The 15,915-nt window shown below is 38.3% G+C and overlaps 1 protein-coding gene across 1 annotated transcript in view; it reads left to right on the forward strand.

The window, feature by feature from the left end:
* The first annotated feature begins 321 nt into the window (after positions 1-321).
* LOC137273754 (Golgi-associated plant pathogenesis-related protein 1-like) overlaps positions 322-15,915 on the forward strand; it is a 79,784-nt gene continuing 64,190 nt past the window's right edge. The window contains exon 1 of the mRNA XM_067806585.1: positions 322-340. Coding sequence (XP_067662686.1) covers positions 331-340 — 10 coding nt within the window. The 5' untranslated portion in view covers positions 322-330. The remainder of the gene's footprint in view (positions 341-15,915) is intronic.

Genomic DNA, 15,915 nt, shown 5'->3' on the forward strand with positions numbered 1-15,915 from the left:
TTTGTGCATATTTTCATATGGTTAATTCTGATTGTGAGAAAACTTGTTATCAAGGGATGGAGAAGTGTAGTGAGAAATAATTTAAGAACACTGCCATGGAATGGTGTTCCCTTATTTTTTCACTCAGTATATAACATGCGACAGTCAAACAATCGTCATTGGCACCACCAATCAAATTAATCTCGTAACTCAGCTTCGTCGTCTTGACGGATATAACCACTTCTATATTTCAGATAGCAACGCATGTCCCTAACACCGCGGGGACCTAAGTGTGATGCGGGAGAACTTCAGGATGTGACAGTCACGTGTCAAGCTGGCAAGGATAACACAATGGCGGAGGGTACGTACGTGTTGATTTCTGTGCCGTTTTTGTACACACTGCATGTCTGTTTCATTGTATGGATTGTAGTTGTAGTCTCGCTGTGTTGAGATTGCGTGTTCATTTCATTATCAAGATTTGCACGTGTGAATTTGCCGTGTCGTTTTTAGATTGCGTGTTAATTCCATCATAAAGACTCCACGTGCTGATTTCAAAACATACACGTGTGTTTGTTTGGACGTGTAATTCCATTCTTGTGAACTACAATGTATGACACACACAATGACACGAAGTTAACACTTACTAGTAGTAGTATTTTGTGTATGTAAACTGGAGTCGCCTGTTACGACGTAAATTTTAATACTTGCAGCAAATTGTAATATTTACTGCATATTGCTATAACACTTGGCGTAAATTGTAACTATTTTAGTTGCGGTAAAATGAATAATAAATATTTACGTAAACTGTAATAAACGCTTTACCCATACACACAAACGCGAGTGGTTGTCTCGATCTGCAGTGCGTATTTCTTAAGGTACCTCATTAAAACGGTTTGAGATTCGTGGGGTTTGAGAGAGGGACAATTTTTAGCGTGCCGTTGTGTAGTAATGTTAAAAAAATAATAATTGTAAATTGTTTTGAATAAACCTGAATTTCTATGACATTCTTGCTAATATTATCGAGAGGGGCTCTGCGTATTCGCATTTTCGCTCATGACAATATTATCTGACTCATAAGTTGTTGTCAAATTGACAGGAATGTGTACTGTATACTATCCAGACAGTAAACTTTTGGTTTGTTCGTTGATGATAAGGGGAGACCGGGAACAATTGTAAGACGGTTTTACTTTACACAACTGGATACCAGTCAGTCGGTAAACGCCCTAGGTCGAATGGTATAAATGAATTATAAGATAACGAATTCGTTAACTTGTCAATTAATTAATTCAATTAATCTTGTAAATAAACTGCATTTTGTAAGTAAATATTCAGGACAATTACAGAAAACAGTAACAGTGACAACAAAAATTTAAGGAACATTTAAAAGTCACCTGCAATTCCTTTGCGCAGGTGTGGTCAGTCATTGTACCTTGGAAATGAATATCTCCGTTTTAATCGAGTAAAAATGTATGGTAACTTATGAAAATTCGATGTAAACAAGCGACGAGGTACAGAATGTGTGTGTTACTATTTTAAGAAGGGAATCCCAGACGCGTCGTACGTCACGTGATTCAAAATGGCTGCAGCTGTAGCTGCGGTGTATGATGTGTTTGATGGCTTGTAAATAACTTTTGTGCACAATCATCGCAACTGGTGAACGAAACGTCATCAAAGGAAACTGCGGCATTTGCAGGTACTACAATCGTGGACGTTATTGATCGCTATGTAGATCTGTCGTAGCTGAGACAGAGCAAGAAGTATCCGTTACAAAGTTCACAACATTCATTAGTGGGTGTCCTGCTTACTTTAAACGAAGATACAACAGTCCAAGACTGGACAGCTGTACAGGAGTCAGTTTATCATCCTAGACATTCATTCACCAGACATCCATTTGGAGGAGGGTTGGTGGTACAGGTTCGTAAACCCTACAGTGACTTCGGTTACATCAACACTGAAACCATCCGCTTTAGCTGTATGAGAGGAAACTCCGTGGTGAGTACACCACAGGCCTGACTGAACATCGTGGATGTATCTTCTTCATACGCTTTGCTGGAAAGGAAACTTCATAGATATTGGGCCAGATATTGTGATTTGTACCGTGGAACAGGTGTAGTTCTGTAACCTGCTCTTAGACCCTGCCTTGACATATCAAAAGAAGATGTCTGCCAGTGGAACAATATTTTGAATGTGATAATATTACCTCAAATGTGAACAGTTTGGTTTGTGTTGTGATCACCTTGATATCCCAGGAATAAAATCATTATGGCTCAGCACGATGAAAACAGTTCAATAGCCATATCGTTAAGAGTGTCCAAACTAAAACTACTTGAAGAATTCAAGAGGCTTACACCTACAGGAAACACCTTTAGTAAAGATATTTGCGATGCCGTTGTGTGTTTTGTCTGCAAAAGGCATCAAATTGATAGCAGTTCTGTTTTGTTTGACCAAGTGTCACCTGTCCTGCAGTCTTATTTAAAGAATCTAGTATCAAAGCATGATAGGACAAAGAGACAAGGGGGAAAACAATTTAAACACTTACTAGAAGCCTGGGAATATGAATACTATGATCTCAATGTTGTTCTTTCTGATTACTCTTTGCCATTAATTGATTAATGTTGTCTAACCTGGATAAAGGTAATCAACTTTGCGCATGCAACTCACACACCTGCCTATTCTACCAGCAAGTGGTCCCCCTTATAGAAAAAAGGTGCAAAGTGACAACAAAATAAAGGTCATTTGTAAACAACTTTTTTTTATGAGGGTTTCCAAAATAATCAGCAAAATCTTCAGAGTTGGTCTGTTTATTTCATATGACTGCAAATTCCCTGAAAGATTGGCTCTGTATCTGTGTTTCAAACATTCTGGCAACTCGGCCAAAGTAAAAGCTTCTTGAACGTGTACATTTGCATGTTAAATGAACTGGAGATTGTACTGAACTTGGTAGGTGAGGAAACTATCAGTTTTGGTTTCACCTGTTCATTCCAGGCTGAATGTACATTGCCTGTGAACTGACTTTGTATTATATGTATATGTTTGTGAATCCTGTTTATACCAACCTGTTATGTAATGAACTATCTGTATCACTTAGATGTATGAATATTCAAAAATAAAAAATTAGGATTTTTTGTTATTCCTTGTTTCCATTGAAATGATCTTGGCTTAGTCTGAAAGGACAGGAGTGGGTTTTGTTTCCAGAGCAGAACTCAAAAACTTTTAAGTATCTTTCAACAGAACTTGGGAGATACTTGAGACAGATCCCAAAGAGCTGCATTTTGCTATTTACAGATTTTTGACATATATTTTTCCCAGATTTCATGGAAACATTTTGGACTTAGTCTGAAAATGGAGGGGTGGGTTAGTCTGAAAATGGAGGGGTGGGTTTCTATTCCAGATTACAACTCTGAAACCTTTTAGTAACTTTCTACAAGAATTGTTAAACATGTCAAACAGATTTTGAAGTGCATTTTGCTATTTATAGAAGTTTGGCATATATATTTTTCACGATTTCCATGGAAACATTTTGGACTTAGTTTAAAAAACTACCAAGTTTGTTTTTCAGTAACTGTCAGATGATTTGTTCTTTCAAATATGTGGGGACATCCTTTGATGACTCTTGTTCCAATTATCAGAAGAGTTCCAGGATTACTTCACTGGTATTTACACTTGTCAGGTCAATTGGTAGAGCATCTAATCACAGAGCTGATGGTTCTGTTCTGTTTTCAAAGCTGTAATATTGTAATAAAATGTCTCAGAAAATGTACTGAGCAGAATGTTTTGAAAGATTTCTTAGATAAGGGCCGTATCGGCGTATGTACGTTTTAAAAATATGCACAATACAATGGAAAAAAAATCAGAAAACATAGCAGATATGCACCACAGCAATGGTGTACTGTCCTAGAATCATTTATGGACATATTTATCTGAAAAAGTTTTGCTTTAATTTTTACTCATGAGTAGCAATGTTGTGGTGGATATATGAAACAAAACATGAGATTACTTACACACCATTAAATTCCTTTTCTCAGTACTCTTATATTGAAAAAATACGGCATACATACTCATGCTGAAAAATTATCCGGAGCCCTGATTGTTGCAGGGCCTAGGTGCAGATTCATTTTCAGTGGTTTTACTGTACCAGTGCATAGAGGGATTTCCCAATATGTTCTCATAGCAGACTTTCTGAAAAAACACCTCAAAGTGTGGGAAATAGATATCTTGCGGAGTGTCTTCTCATCTATCTGCAGCTTTCATGGGAAACCTTATTTAAAGAGTCCAAAGTTGCCTCACTTAGTGAAGGGTGCAATCAGTGGGCACAGACATTTGTCATGTGGCGATGGTGTTTATAAAACTAAAGACGTGATACTTTTCATGCATACCCTAGCATACCATGTTGTCATATGATCTGACTTCATGGAAATCTGATGAGATTTTCCCTGCAGAGCTTTGAAAAGCTAAATGACAATGTTTCATCATTGTTCTCCTGCTCAACATGTCACCCTCACACAAGATCTACAGAACACAAATTCCTATATGCTTAAAATTTGAAAACAGACACAACAAAATTGATTAGTCCAAATAATTTTTGTAAAAGTTTCGATCACGTAACAATAAGTTACCACAGAGTCTGGTGAAAATAGGTTATGGTATCTTTTGCAATTTAATTACTGTAACAATGTGATGATACAAAATACAATACAGTAACTGAATTGCAAAAAATAATAATATTTAAGTGGCTGGAACATCCACTTCGTAGTCCAGGACCACTGAAAACTAAGAGTACAAGTCAAAGGGACCCGCAAATACAGGACTCGAGGGAAATCCCCGCAGAAATAGAGAAGTACTGAAGCAGATGTTAAAACAGAGTGGTTTCATAGTTTAAGAGTTTTAGAAGTAGTCGAATGAAAGTAAAAAGTATTTTATGCCAAGGGCAAGGTTACAATAGGCAGTCATGTAGTAATAAGGACAGACTAACAGACTAATTTAGGGTGGACTCTCAGACATGGCATAGTATGTGTAAACAAATACTAGTGTATACCCTATGGATAGGGTTGTTCTTGTTTGTATTACGAACGATTAATATTTTTGTCGGACAGTTTTGTCAAACTGATAAACAGGTTTCTTATTAAAACTTAATTTGGCAGAATATTAGCAAAAAGATCTGATTAGTTTGAGCCTATGTTAAGGATTTTTGCATCTAGTGTTTGCATCCATTTACACTTTCTCATTTTGTACTTTCTGATAGACCTTGAAGTCCTTTTGTATACAGATTCATTGAAAGTGCCATTGATTTCATGTAATGTCTGTTTGGTTTTGTTACGTTTCTGTACATGTTAGCATTTGCTGAGGTAAAACAGTAAGTGTACAAATGAGATTTTTACAGTGATATGATATTAGCCTATTTGATACAACAGTCCAGTTATATCAATTACTTAATCAAGCCAGAAATCTTTTGCCCTGTTGAATGGAAGCATGTAAAGTAATTTGACAGGTTTCTGTCTGTGTATATATATGAACCATCACTGAGGAAGAGGTGATTGTGATTAGAGGAGAAATACAGTTTTTCATTATTGTCTGAAGACACTCAATAATGGGTTTTTCTCTGTGCTTCACGGAATTGGCAAAATGGCATTGAAGTAAATTAAGTTACATGTCAATGTCTTATTAACAAGGAACCAGGCATATTCAAGTTTAGTTTTCTCATGGAAGAAATAACTTGTTAGGTCATAGTGTACCCATAATCATCTGGATTAAAATTGGTATTGCTGACTTGGTTGACACATCATTGTATCCCAGTTGCATGGAACGATGCTCATGTTGTTGATCCAGATTGTTTGGTCCAGACTCGATTATTTACAGACCCCCGCCTATAGCTGGAATATTGCTGAGCGGGGCATAAAACTAAACTCGCTTACTAGTTCATAGTGGAACAGGATCCATTAATTTTCTCAGAGTTTAAAACGTGCGCAGGCACACCACACACACACACACTTTTCAGAGTATATATCGATTAACAGGAGCAATAAGGAGTTGTCTTTTATTCGCTAACGTGATGGTCAGTTAATATTTCAGGTGTGTTTCATGACTGAAATAGGTCAAGAGACAAAAGCCTGGCATATTTGGACTTACAATCTAAATATTGTTTTTCAATTTTACATCCTTAAGATCCTGTAATGACAACTGCATGAATTTTTAATTGTTTATTACATTTTGAAATTCTTCATGGTTTGTTTACTTTTTCAAAAGTGTGCTTATTCTACTCCACTTGGGAATTATGTTCAGTGCATATGTGAAGTTACTTTAATGTTTTTATCACAGGTGATTTATTGTAATTTAATGTTTTAATAATACATTCATATAGTGAGTGAGTTTAGTTTTATACCACTCTCATCAATATTCCAGCTATGTGGTGGTGGTCTGTAAATAATCGAGTCTGGACCCGACAATCCAGTGATCAACAGCATGAGCATCCATCTAGGATCCGATGATGTGTCAAGAAGCATGGACAAGTATACGTTACTGAAGATCAGTTCTAACCCAGATCTTCATGGTTACATTCATATAGTGTATATTGTCACTGTTTAACCTGATTCACATTATTTTCTTCATCATATAACTTTTTGTGAGAGGGAATCTGAAGTTTCATTTGCTAATGAATAAATGATATGAATCACTGACATCTGGTTATTCCTTGACACATAACAGTCAATCTGTCTGCTCATTTGTTGTATTTGATTGATGTGTTTGAGATAAAATGTAGAAATAATACTGAATTGTATCGTTTGAATCCATCATATGTGAACAATATGAAGTCAAACTTCCTTTACAGTGTTTACAATGTAAGTCAACACCTTAATCCTTAGGTGTCTGAATGGCATTCAGGAGTGATATACATAAGGAAGAGAGTTTTAACATGTTTATTGATGTCACCATCTTTATTATGAGGAACACAACGTTTCTGAGCATATCCTTACTCCTTTGTCAGGTGGACCAATGGTATGATGCAGAAGGTATATTACTCCTACCTAATGATACTGACATCCATAAAACTCTGTTTACCTTAAGCCTTATGAATATACTAAGGAAACCAATAGTTTCACGATGCAAATACAAGAAACAAAATAACCTCAAAGAATGGTAATAACAATGCTTATAACAGTGAGGGGCAAACATATCGAGAGTCATTTGTTTTCATACCATATGCAAGGATAATAAAACCTTTCCTATTTATGAACTGTTGCATAATAAGAAATTGTATTACCTAAATTCTTTGAACTGATTGTAAACCACTTCTTCATTTAAATCACGATTCAATCAGTGCATGAATCAGGATCTGTCGTGGCATGAATCGCAATGATCTGATTCAATATAAATATAAATGATTGTGTTGTTGATAGGTAAATATGGAGTTACAGCGCAAGAGAGAAGTTGTCTTAAGAAGCACACGTAAAATACCACAATCCACCACCAAGGAGAAATGCGAGTTTCATTTAATTGAACTGGATGTTGACGTTCTTGTTACCGTTACATTCACGGTTATCACTGCTACCTCTGTCTTATCACGTCTTGACCGCACCAAGAGCTCAACAGCATGAGCGCCGTTGACAGTCACCATGAATATGCTATACATTACCCTGCCGGGTCTGACGACGCCAACATAATATCAAGAATATATATCCTGGATGCAATTTGGATGCAAGTCTTTCATCTCGTAAACGGGATAATTACGGTTTATCAAGACCCCAGGAGTAATACAAACACATCTTGCTCTTCAACATCACTTCTGTCGCTATACTAAATAATGGCGGCTGTCTTGGACCCGTGGAGATATTTTTAAGGCATTTGAATTACATTGATAAGTCATGCATATAAGGGAGAGTATTTTCATAATATGTCAATTGCTTATTTTGAGGAACACGGTTCGGAGTTTATCCTTACTCCTTCATATACTCCGAAAAGTTGTATTCCTTATAATAATGAAGTTGACATCCATAAAAACTCTCTCTTTTATTTTATTTATTTATATTTGTTGTTATTGTTTGGTACTTGTTTAAACGCCGCACTCAGCCATGGTCTTGACATATGGAACCACCCCAACCCTCCCCAGCCCACCAAATCCCCCGATGCCGTCAGTCGCCTCATGTGGCAAGCATGGGTTGCCGAAGGTAAAAAGATGTATCAAAACCAGGATCGCCATGGGTACAGCTACAAGTAGCTATCAAGCATAATTTCAATTTTAATCAACTCAAAACAAAATTTTGAAGAGCTCCCGGTTGTAAATCAGATTTGCAAATTCTACTCTGTGAAATGTAAATTCAATAATTCTTAGAGACGTAGGAACCTAAATCGTCCAGTGGCCGGCTTCGGACGTCAGTTCGTTTTTGTGGTCAGATAACTGATTCCACCAGTTGTATGTTTCTTTGTCATTATCCTGTCAATCAATGAAATTGATTCCCATGCCTGGGGCTTCCGCCGACAGTCAGACAGCCGGTTTTCTTCCGGCTGAACAAGGTGCGAGTATTGGTTGCCCCACATTGTATTTTTAACATGTAATTGTAAGGTTGTCTGTTGCAATCACATTGAAGCATAACATCATAAAATTGATGATGTTTAGCTTTCTAGAAGAATTTATCTTTTCTTTGATTTGAGCAGAACCATTGCGGCACTAAACAAGAAGTATTGAACTTCAACGCCAGAGAATAACACGATTAGGTAAACTAGCCTTCCGTTCCCCCATATTCGTTCTTCCGCAAAGTGGATAGTGACAAAATAGTGTCAGATAATAGAAATATGAATCACAGAAGAACGTTTGTGATGCTAGATGTTCATGGCAAAACTTTGGTAAAGTGTAACAGTGAACGAATTCAAGCGAAACATGACTTTTGACATTAAGTTGTTACAGAAGAAGATTGTTAGATTTACGAGGCTCCTAAAAATGGTTTGTGTTTTCGTATTTGTAACGGTTACCATGGACAACAGCATTATACGGTTTTACAATTTAGATATAAGATTTTTATATAGCGCACATATCCTCGCACTAGTGCATGCTCAAGACTCTGGTAATTTTCCCTTTTAATTGTAACTACAATTCATGTAAATAATTATATTGTTATGTTGTTAAGTTGTCATTGGCGTTCATATGTTGACAAATATGTATTTCTCTAGTTATTTATATGATATGGAACTTGTTGGTCCCTGCCAGTCGCTCGGCATTAATGAGCATAGGAAGGACTGGTCGATTGGGAGTCAGTGTAATGTATCTGAGTGAACCTGTCATACTTCACAGCAGCGTGGTATCTCAGTGAGCTAGCACTATAAAACCAGTGGCAGTCCGGGCAAGTACAAGCAGCCACACATACACACACATGCACGTCGTCATATAAACCCCATTTCACCCCACCCCACACCACGCCACCACACCTCACCTCACCTCACCATCTGTATAGTTTCTCTCTTGTGAAAACCAGGTCAGGAAAACCGGCTCAGGCCCCCTGACTGGCTGATGCAAGTAATCGTATCCAAATCGCCGCGTAGATAGATGCTCATGGTGTCAATCACAGGAATGTCTAATCAATGACTGATTCATTACATCGCGTCCATTGTCCTTTTCATTCTAAGCAACAGAACTAAGAGACCTTGTAAATGATTAAGATCACAAAAGCAGCAGATTTCCGCCTTGCTTTCTTTTCAAAATCTTTATTCAAATGTTCTTGAAGAATGGTTGAAAGGTGTTAATATAAAACGACTTAGGAGATGCTCTCCAATGCTACTTCAAAGCATTGTGTATGATGAAGAATCTAACTCATCAATATATACATTAACAAACGAGTCCTCATAGGTGATTGAGTCTCCATGGCGCTACCTAGGGTATGGCCACTGTCCACTCTGAGCTCTGAAAAAGAATGTTGTGCTTATATTAATATTCTTAAAGCCAACAGGGAGCTCAATCAACTATGATCAGATGGTCCTGTTATTTCCGCGTGGTGGTACTAATAAATCAATCAGTAGATTAAATTTCGATTGGAAACACTCGACGATAATTGTGGAACAATCTCATTTTCGCGAGTCTGGCATCATAAATATTGCACTTATCAAATTCCGTGACTTTTGTGGGAAGTACTCCTGTACCCAAACACGACCCCCAAACAAGAGCGACAGTTCTGTAACGATTTGCTCTTGTTTTCGCAAAGTCATCTTCCTTAGTACCAAGTTGGAGAATGGCCTGGTGATCGTCATACTTAAAAGAATCTGTCTCTATTGTCAAATGATTCTCATCCAATTTAGTCATTTAATCATCCACTTGTAAACCCCTCTGGAGACAATAATGCAGGCTGTCGGGTCGATGGCGAACGATTAATTAGGACGAGTTCATTTGTTGAAAGGGTATGTTGTGTGCAGATTGTCGTAGGCACGAATATAATTTGTACTGTCTGGTAAGCGCTTCTGCTGGATGTTTCAAAGTATTTCGGGGTTTTTTTATCAGTGATTTTTTTCACTGGTTATTGATATATATTTCATTATATAATGTAGGCCTATGTAGTTGTGTAATATTAATATAATAATCATATCATTGTTAGTGATCGTATATCTGCATGTCGTCATGCTTGCTCTATTTATCTATTTTGTATTCATTTTCCACCTTTTAATTAACATAGTTAATAGTTCTATTGTTTTGGAGATTTTTGTTTTTTCTCTGTTTTCAAGCATAATCTTGGTGAACGGTGGAATTCCAGGTTAGAATCGGTCTTCAGTAGCCCATGCCTGTCTCAGGAGGAGACTAATGGGATCGGGTGTCAGGTTCGCGGACTTGGTTGATACATGTAATCCTATACCATAGCCAGCGGAGTAGATCGTTGCTCAACATACAAATCAATGGATTTGTTTACTCGATTATTTACATATAGCTGTAATATTGTCGAGTGTTGAGTTTAACATCAAGCAAACAGAACATACAGTCTTTGCCTATTTACAGCACTGTGGTATTTGTTTCACTAACACGATGAAGTACAAACTGACATAAAGTTGAATCAGTGATAGTGACAATAAGTACAGTGATAAGTATGAAACACCTGTGCTGATGCTGTTTAATGAACCATGGATTGCCTCGATTATTTACAGACGGCCATCTTATTGCTGATTGCGGCGTAAAACAATAACCAACCAAATGCTGCAGAACATTGTCCTTGACAGGAACACCCTCTAAAGAAAGTTAAGAAACGTGCTGAAATAAGATATACATTTTTATAAACTATGGTTGAAAAAGCAACCACTTCTCATTTAGTGAGACCATCTCCCTACTGAAAACCCAATTTTTCAGTTGTATCGCCAACGGACACCCCTCCGGCCAAACTTCGACTTGCCCAGTGTCTGAGACTTCCACAATGCCTCCGATATCCGCTCCGAGGTTTGCGGCGGTCACGTTTCCGTATAACAGTAAACACGGAGATCGAATGTATACGGCAACGGGGAATCAATGGACTCGTGAATGGATTATGCTTGAGTCCTGCCAGATGGCCTGGTAATACTTCCATCTTGACCGTTCAGTGGACAATGTAGTGGAGAGCTGGACACACGACGCAGATCGCCCACGGTTATTATCCATATATGGGGTAGAGGATATAATAGCCATATCAATATACTAAAGGACCCTTCTGCTCTAACGATTGCCTGTGTTTCTGGCAGAGAAGCTAAGATTTGTTCTGAGATTTGCCGTTAGTGAGTTTGTTTTTACGCCGCCTTGTACAATATTCCAGCAATTTCAGGACGGGGACACCAGAAATGAGCTTCAAACATTGTATCCATGTGGGGAATCGAACACGGGCTTTCGACGTGACAAACGTGCGCTTTAACCATTAGACTACTCTGATTTGCCGTTAGGATGTGAGAGTGTTTGAAATAATAATGCTTTACTCACCCGAGAGGGAATTTGTTCTACATCAACTGCTGTGACATATAGAACAATAAATAGTACGTATAACACGAGAATCACGAAACAACTCAGTATTTACACGAGAGGTCTATAACATGACACACATAAGACTTATTACATTCAGCAGCATGAGCAATGATAACTGGTAGAACAAATTACAGTTGGGTGAGAGAGTATTTTGGAAGATGTGTACTTTAAACATTAGAGTGGGAAAATTAGCACTTAAAACATTTTATGAAAGACGAGTGAATAAAATAACATTGAAGTAAATGCTTGATGCCGAATCTTCTAATTTAAAACACAGAAGATAATAAAACAACGGGGCGTAAAATGGGAGACTGACGAATGAGAGTAAGACCGATAAAAAGGTAGTGTAAATTGACTGGATTAAAATAGCCATGCTGGTTGAAATAAATTATTTTTTTGCCCTGCAAGTTCTGAAAAGTGGACTGTGGAATATATATATATATTCGTTATGAAGAAAACGCTCTGAGTCGGAAGCGATTTTGGTTGGTTTTTCAATATACCGTGTGCCTAAAATAGAGTTTATGATGTCGACGACGTCGGCGGTAGTGATAATGAGGGTGGTGTGATAGCATAACGACATTTTGATAGAAACGTAGACCAATACTACTGGTTTATATTAAGAGATTATTGCTGAACATGCTGATGATAATCTTAATCGTAATGCTTCAACCTCTATTCCTGTGAAAAGATTATTTGCGAGTGGTTTAGTTTTAGGACGCATCTAGCAATATTCCAGTCATATGACTGTAAAAAACTATTGAAAAGTATTTAAACGGTGTTTTCAATGTGTGAAGCGTATTTTAGGATGGCGAAGTTACTTGTATAGTGAAACTCGTTCACTCTTGCACATCGAAAATATATCGTAAAATACTCAGTGATTTCAAAAAAGAAACGCATACGGAAAACGTCTGGATATATATCATGTTTATTCAAACAATCATATCTCATAGTATTTTGAACCTAGCGAACAAAAATGCGTACACAGATTGACAACTTTATTGTGAATAGTGTCATCACGTTGTCATACCTGTGACTACTCAAGATTTGGCCCCAGGAGGCGTTATAGTCAGTGCCTGGTGTGAGCACAATTCTCTTCTAACACCACTGCAAATTCTACAACCGTCTGCAGGATCCGTTGACATTATCGTAGACGTCGATCCACCTGATCAAAAAGATGTTCTATGATGCTCAAGTCTGGAGACCTTGACGACCATGGCAAGACTAGTGTTCTCATTGGCTAGGTAGGCCATTGTCACACGTGCCGTATGGGGTCAGGCGTCATCTTGCTGTAAGATCTCTCACTGGCGGTTGATGATTGGACGGACGTGTGGATGATGTACATGTTTGCTGTCTAATTTCCCTGAACCAGCATTGAGTCGGTCCTACCGGTGTATGATATGTCACCCCACATCATAACACTTCCACTACAGAAGAGCTCGGCCTTTCGTACGCAGTTGGGTGAGTAATGATCACTACTACGTCGGTATACACGATGTCATGGTGTTGCAGGAGAAACGTTATTCATCTCTGAACCAGATTCTTATCCAGTTAGCCAGCTTCCACGGATGTTCGGTGTAGCACCAACGGAGATATGTGCACCATAGGCCCAGCCATAGGGCGTCTCGCCCGAAAGCCCGCCTTTCTCAGACGGTTGCGGATCATTTGGTCGGATGCTCGACGTACACCTGGCAATGTCCTGCTGTATCCGTGGCTGTGGCTTACCGACGACTTGGGTGGAGCACCTGGATGTACCTCTCCTGAACAGGGCTGGTCACTCGTGATCGTCCTTCGTGATCTCCCGTCGAATTTAACGCCCACAAATGAGATATTGCGCTTTGGTGGACTTTATAATAAAGTGCAAAGGCAGACTTGCTTTCTCCAGCTCCCAGACTTTACATTTTGCATCGTCCATTCCTCATCAATATTTGTGAGACTATGGAGTAAATGTAACGGGTTTTATAGTCATTGTATTTACTGATGAATTCCACTCATTTCACGTGCGCGCCATAACCATCTTAAAAATCACGGATATCACATTATTCAAACATAAGCATAGTCTTTAGATCTACTGCCGATATCAAAATGCCATAGAAAAATCTCAATCCCATATGCGTTTTTTTAAATTTGTTTGTTTGTTTTTGTAAATTATTTTTTTAAAATCCTAACAGCATACTTTTTAGAAAGCGTCTGGAACAATATAGTTCCCGTGAGGACAATGCATTTCTAATTGTTTCAGATGAAGTAAAACATATACATGTATCATTCTGTCATTGAGAGCTGTTTTGAAATTCATTTCTGAGCTGCTCCATGTAAAACGATCCCCTTTGTTACAACTCCAACTGTACTCAACAGTTGTATATCAATTGTATAGCTGTATAGTTCAGTTGTATATCATTTAACAGCAGTCTCTGTGAAAAATGGTGTTATTTTCACACCAGCTCTGTCACGCGATGCAGCAGTGAGATCGTCACGGGAGGGGACGGCACGGGGCAGGAGATACAGACGGTAATCACACATGAAAGTTCTTTAGTGATCACTGTTATCGGATTTCATCATGGTGTGGGAAATAGCCAAGCCATCATTATTGTGTGCAAATGGTTGGGCAGCCTGGATTTGTCACATAATTGAGAGACGACAGAGGGGTCCTGTCATTCATTATTGTTTGTGTGTTTTTAAAATTTCGTTTGTTTTTGTCAATTATATCACATTGTTGTTTATCACGTCTTGTTTTGGAGGATTTTTTGTTGTTTTGGTTGTCTGCTGTTTTGTTTTTTGGTTATTATTGTTAATTTGTTGTTATTTTTATACAGGTGTGCATTTCTAAATCGAATACGTTTCTCAAACAGCGGGGGACAATCTAAAATGATCAGTATATTTGTCCACGCTATCTGGAAATGTTAGAAAATAATTCCGCGCCATCAATCACAGTCAGCTCCCTGGTCTGTCTTATTGGTGACCTGTTTTTATTGGTGTCTATATATGCAGATCCGCTTCCTGGTTTCATGTGACCATATTTCATTGTTTCCCAGTGCGGAATCACACACACCCGTCAGACCATCGTGCAGTAGAGCGTGGGAGAAACATTCACATAGATAAACAATTTATAAAGTGTTTAATTTAACACACCTGATTGTGGCCCGAGGATAATTGATGTAGTCAGTAAGAGTTATTGGATGTTCGACCCTGTGAAGCCGAATGGTACCATTAACAAAATCATTATGCACATCTGAGAATATAGTTGGTAACACAGATAACCTTTTATAACTTATCAATAATGAAAAAGCCACCCTATCTCATAATGGTCTTGTGCTATCCATACAGTGACTGATGTTCTGTTAAAACTACTGTCAAACCGACGGGGACACAAGGCGTTAAACCAGCTTTACCGGGTTTGTAGTGAGCAAGTGAGTTGGGTTTTTTTCACGCCGTTATAAACCTGGGTAAAATGAGATATTCACTTCAAAATACGACTGAAGTGGGGTCCTGTTTTGTTTCGTTTTATTTGTTCTGTTTATGTTGTTTGCGGGTTTTGGTTTTGTTTCTGGTCTGAGCCACCATCAAACCAGTGTTTATTAACTACTGACATCTAGAGTAGGGCGGTCTTGTTACCTAGTGGTTAAAGCGTCCGCTCGCCATTCCGAAGGCCAGAGTTCGATTTCCCACATGTGTGAAGTCCATTCTGGCGTCCCCCTCCATGATATTGCTGGAATATTGCTAAAAGCGGTGTAAAACACAACCCCCTCTCTGGAGTAGCCATTTGGTTCCGGACAGGTGTGGGACACGCACTGTGAGGTTGAAGATGTATTCTGACATGTCCTCAGCTCTCTCATTCGTTTTCTGATTCAAGAATGATTTCACCTGGGTTGTTTGTGTTTAAGATTAATTCACGCTGTCGTCGTTATATAGCTGTAACGTTAGAAAGAAGAGAAACTGATGGGTTACCATGGATCTACATACTCATTCACAAATATGCACGATATGTA

The sequence above is a fragment of the Haliotis asinina genome, chromosome 2 (assembly GCF_037392515.1).
Source record: "Haliotis asinina isolate JCU_RB_2024 chromosome 2, JCU_Hal_asi_v2, whole genome shotgun sequence".
Lineage (NCBI taxonomy): Eukaryota > Metazoa > Mollusca > Gastropoda > Lepetellida > Haliotidae > Haliotis > Haliotis asinina.